The 5,421-nt window shown below is 36.4% G+C and overlaps 1 protein-coding gene across 1 annotated transcript; it reads left to right on the top strand.

Annotated features, from left to right (window-relative positions):
• Window positions 1-1,073: 1,073 nt before the first annotated feature.
• On the top strand, window positions 1,074-4,211 carry LOC121792479 (probable serine/threonine-protein kinase At1g01540). The gene is made up of 8 exons (XM_042190440.1): window positions 1,074-1,748; window positions 2,029-2,339; window positions 2,623-2,727; window positions 2,814-2,936; window positions 3,027-3,197; window positions 3,313-3,442; window positions 3,550-3,759; window positions 3,863-4,211. The coding sequence occupies exons 1-8, from the start codon at window positions 1,455-1,457 to the stop codon at window positions 4,013-4,015; spliced, it is 1,497 nt and encodes a 498-aa protein (XP_042046374.1). The 5' UTR covers window positions 1,074-1,454; the 3' UTR covers window positions 4,016-4,211.
• Window positions 4,212-5,421: the final 1,210 nt, after the last annotated feature.

Below are 5,421 nucleotides of genomic sequence, written 5' to 3'. Positions count from 1 at the left end.
AATTTATGAATATTATACATATATAATAAATTGATTCATAGTATCAAAATATGATATTAAATTTTTAATATTGAAGTACACTTCTTCGAAAAATATTAAAATAATATTTTTGTTGATACTAATATTTATATGTTGCTTGAATATTATGATTAAATGTATTTTAAATAAAAAATTAGTAAAATTAAATTTATTTTACTTCTACATAATATTTATTTTACTTCTACATAATAAAAATTAGTAAAATTAAATATATTGTGTCACTTAATAATATTTATAAATATAATGTCCTTACAATTTATTTTACTTCTACATAAGTAGTATTTAATATTTAAGGGTATATTAATCTTTAAAGAATTGCTACTCTCTAGATGCATAAATTTCATCAATTCTACATTAATTACACAAAATTTTAATAATTTTTTAATATTATGGCTGGCCATAATATGGCCATTTAGCACCACTCTAAGAAAAAACCATTATCATTTTACAATGCGTGTTTTGTTGTAAATTTATCATGACAGAATGACAGAAAAATCACCTCACATTTTTAAATTTCTTCTTTCTTTTCTCTCCAAAGCTGTGAGCAAAAAAAAATTAACTGTAAATTTACACCAATTCACAATAAATGAAGATACTCTTTGGTTTTCCAAACGTTTCATGAGTAATTAATGAATGTTGCACTTAGCTGGTGAATGAAAACTGCTAAATTATTCTAAAATAAATACTAAAAGATGATTATCTCGAAGTACAGAAGATGATAATAAACCAGAATACATTAACCATACAAATTTATTTGATTTTATAGAGTTTCGAGAATTATAATATAATTCATCTTTCTACATTTATTTCTATAAAATAATGCTCATAATTCCAGTTTAGATTATAGTGTGATTGTTCCCCACCTATAAAGAATTACTTATTCTGGAAGTAAGTTCTATAAAGAAATGTCAGATTTAATTTGGTTTCTTTTTGCTCTGTAAATTGATAAATACCAAAATTAGTACACGAATATATAAATGAATTCGGTGGATTTATTTATAAAAATAGGAAAAGGAATTGATAGCATAAAGTGAGAATTAGAGTATCCACTTTTCCTTTTCGACAGTGAGAATTTTCACTCGGACAGACACGCAAATTTCAAGTACAGTGTAGCTATAGATTCTCTCTCTCTCTCTCTCTCTCTCTCTCTCTCTCTCACACACACACACACACACACACACAAGCTCGCCGGCGAATTACTTCACCGGCGGGAGGCTTTCCGAAATCAATTTCTGCCAAATCTCCGGGTGAAGCCGCCGAGAATCAATTCTCAACCGAAATCTACGTTTATGAACACTCAATTGAGCTTAAACCTAGCAAATCGAGATTTCCGCGCTCCTGCTCTGTTCTCATTGTGCATGTCGGTTTCTCCACTTCTCTCACCAATCTCACACTAAACACGCACTGCGGCGAAGATGACGGTCTACGATGCGGCGTTTGTGAACACGGAGCTCTCGAAGAAGACCTCGATCTTCGGCCTACACCTATGGGTGGTGATCGGGATAGTAGTCGGAGCTGTGATTGTGCTGATCCTCTTCCTGTTGTCGCTCTGCATCACCGCCTTTCGCCGCCGCAAGGGAAAGGGTGGTCGGAAGGGAAAGATCTCCGGCGCCGCCGAGTTTACTCCCGTCGTGTCCAAGGAAATCCAGGAGATCGTCCACAACTCCTCCGTCTCTGCCGCCGCCGATCACCGCCCGATAGGTCCTCAGGTATAATGATTACGAGATCTAATTTGTTCTATGCGCTTTAATTACAACGGTATTTTTTAATTTTCACTATCTTTCCCTTAAAATTTATATCTTACTGTTGGATTGGGAAATGTATATTTTTTAATGAAGTGAGTTACTTAGCTTTTCTTTTAGTAAGTTATTATGCTCAAGCAACAGGATTGGGAAATTGAATGCGGATTTATTTGTTTCTAATCCACTTATTATGAAACAAATACAGCTTCTTTATGTTGCTTAGACTGGTTTTTGTGTTCATTTTTAGGCTGTCCCTGAAATACAGATTGATATGGGGAAAGTGGAGCACAGGGTGGTGTTTTCTGATCGAGGAGCATCGAGTGGCGAGAGCAGGGCCACTAGTGGAGCTGACACAGGGTCGTTTGGTGGAGGTAGTGGGTCGTTGCCAGAGGTGTCACATTTGGGATGGGGAAGGTGGTACACTTTAAGAGAACTCGAGGCAGCCTCAAATGGATTGGCAGATGAGAATGTGATCGGGGAAGGGGGATATGGTATTGTGTATTACGGTGTAGTGGCTGATAACACGAAAATTGCTATTAAGAACTTGCTGAACAACAGGTGAGAGTATACTTCTGTTTGCTTCTATTCTTGAACGTATTTGCACAGTGCACTATAATGGAAAGTAAACGCTTGAGCATTGAGATGTTTCCTGCAATTTCACTTGTCGTGTTTATCTTCATCGTTGGGGGTAGAGATTTTCTAAGCTTACTGTCATGGATACCTTTATCGGAAATCTTGATCACTTTTCAGTTGTAGCTCTTGAAGTTTTAATTTCTCCAAGATGTGAATGTGCTATATCACTTTGCCTGTGAGCTAAGCCATAGTTAGCCATTCTTAACAGGGGTCAGGCTGAGAAAGAGTTCAAGGTAGAGGTTGAAGCAATTGGGCGAGTCAGACACAAGAATCTTGTTAGGTTGTTTGGCTACTGTGTGGAAGGGGCTTATAGGTATCATTACTTATTCCGTTTTGCTAGTCAACTGTTGATTTACACTTGAGCATCATTTTGTTGTAATGCATATATTCTATGTACAGGATGCTAGTTTATGAATATGTAGATAATGGAAATTTGGACCAGTGGCTTCACGGAGATGTTGGGGAAGTCAGCCCCTTGACATGGGATATCCGTGTGAATATAATTTTAGGAACTGCAAAAGGGTACATATCTGGTCTGAGATTAGTATGATCTCTTGCAATGTGCAGCTTGGTTTTGACTATTTACCAATCTTCAACTCGTCTCTTTGGCAGCTTGGCTTATTTACATGAAGGTCTTGAACCAAAGGTTGTTCACCGTGATATCAAGTCCAGCAACATATTGCTAGACCGTCAATGGTATCCTAAATTGTCAGATTTTGGGCTTGCTAAGCTCTTGAATTCAGAAAGCTCATATGTGACAACTCGAGTAATGGGAACATTTGGGTTAGCAAACATTTCTTGATATATCTACATCTAACTATACTAAGCTTATTTATTTTTCGTTCCTTTTTATGTTTTAGATGAGATGAAGCTAAGCTGATTTTGAAATTCTTACTAGATATGTTGCTCCAGAATATGCTTGCACTGGTATGCTAAATGAGAAGAGTGATATATATAGCTTCGGGATACTAATTATGGAGGTAATTACTGGAAGATCTCCTGTTGATTATAGCCGGCCGCAGGGTGAGGTTAGTCCTTACAAAATCCTGAGAAATGTCTAGTGTTTTGCGATTATTGTTTATCAGAAACGACTATTATTTGCTACTCTCGCTGATGAGTAAGGACATAATTACAGGTTAATCTGGTCGATTGGCTGAAAATGATGGTTGGAAGCAGAAAGTCAGAGGAGGTGGTGGATCCCAAATTGGCTGAAAGACCTGATTCAAAAGCTCTCAAACGTCTGATCTTGATTGCCCTTAAGTGTGTAGACCCGGATGCCCAGAAGAGGCCAAAAATGGGCCATGTAATACACATGCTGGAATCCGAGGACTTGCTGTCTCGTGAGGTATGCCGTAAAAAACATCTCAAGTTAGACGCATAGGAAGAAATGGTCCTATGTCCTAATGTTGATCTTCCTGTGTTTATTGAACTGTTGCCTGAAAATTCAGGAGAAACGAATTGCTCGTGAATCTCTGAGTTCTCACCGGGAAGAAAGTCATCAAGGTTCAGAGCTGACTAACAAACAAAGCAGCAAAGGTACATCTGATAATGTTGAAGGAGACAGCAGTAGGAACCATCACGCACCAACTAGTTGGAGATAGTACGCGGATTCGGTACTTGCTATGTATGAAAATTCCTCATGCTTATTTATGCCGTTTAATCAGTTCCATTCTTATCCTCTATCACCAATTTTTTCTATAGTTAGTGCCTAAAGCGTTGTTAACTAGCACTTGTGAAATGAATGATTTGTTCTTGACTCTTTATAGAAAGAAACCGTGGCAATTTGTTTGTTTCACATTTCTTTCGGCTTAACTAAGGATGTAAGTTTCAGACAACGAGAATGTCAATACGTACTCAGCCTCGACGAGACGTGCAAGTAAGGTATGCATAATATGACGATGCTCGTATCATGATTGGGCAGTGTATTGGTATTGCTTGTGGGATTATATTAAGGAGAACATCTTAGTAGTAGTGTAGATGAAATATTGTGTATTATTGCATCGTAGTATGTTGGATGACTGTTACTGAGTAACTAATTTAGGTGAGATATTTTTAGAAAAAATTGAATGTTCCATACATGTTATTGTCATAAAGCCAGTTCTTGCCCTTGTTGATCTACGACAATCTTAGCTATGCATTCACATGTTCTGTCTCATACTAAATGAGGATATATATATTTATAGGAATTAAATTACTAGCTGGCAAATGGATTTTATAGGGCGGGTTTTGCTGCGTTTTCTTTCTTTCCAAACCTACACATGTTATGGTTTATATTTCAACAATTGGAAAATGACTTTTCTGCATTATTGTATGGTGGTGGACTGGAAAAGGAGGAAATGTACAAAAGGATATGTAATTTAGTATAAGAAAATCGTAAAATCAATACATAAGCAACAAAAATGAAAAAAACATTAATATGGTGCGAGTATTTTGTTTTTTCGTTCAGATTTTAGCTAAAACCGAACCATATCATTTTAGTGCTTGTTTTTTTTTTATTGAAAAGGAATCAATCAGGACTAAGTTACCCAAACAAATCGAACTGAAATAATCAAAATTTAGAATTTTCTGATGCTAGTGGTGTAACGACCAGACTCACGTACTGATAGTTGTTCGGCAGAAGATGCATGTTGTTAGCATGAGCAACACTTATTTGTAAAGACTTGAGATATCCTCAAATATGTACTTTCATACATATTCTTGGAATTTCTCTCTCTTTGGTGTGTTTTAGTTCTTCAATATCTCCCTCCGTTTTCAAACTAGGAGACTCTCATACTTCGTGCTCTATGCATCGGTGTTCCATCCATGTCCATGTCTATGCACCGACTATCACTCTTTACTTTTTGCAACAGACGGTACTAGTAGGTGGACGTGGACTCAATCAACCATGCACGACTCCGCCTCCTTCTGTTGTTCGGAACATAACTGAAAATCAAAAGTTAACTAAATTGAAAGTAAACTAAAATATATTTATATTACATATTAAAACATTTTGTTATCCTAAATTAAA

The sequence above is a fragment of the Salvia splendens genome, chromosome 2 (assembly GCF_004379255.2).
Source record: "Salvia splendens isolate huo1 chromosome 2, SspV2, whole genome shotgun sequence".
Taxonomy (NCBI): Eukaryota; Viridiplantae; Streptophyta; class Magnoliopsida; order Lamiales; family Lamiaceae; genus Salvia; species Salvia splendens.
This window is presented reverse-complemented; position numbering and strand designations above follow the sequence as displayed.

What these genes read in the sequence shown, in the direction of transcription:
- LOC121792479 (XM_042190440.1), top strand. Translation starts at nt 1,455, where the DNA reads ATGACGGTCTACGATGCGGCGTTTGTGAACACGGAGCTCTCGAAGAAG. An exon ending in TGTGTGGAAGGGGCTTATAG is followed by an intron (nt 2,728 to 2,813) that starts GTATCATTACTT and finishes TTCTATGTACAG; the next exon opens with GATGCTAGTTTATGAATATG. An exon ending in CGAGTAATGGGAACATTTGG is followed by an intron (nt 3,198 to 3,312) that starts GTTAGCAAACAT and finishes AATTCTTACTAG; the next exon opens with ATATGTTGCTCCAGAATATG.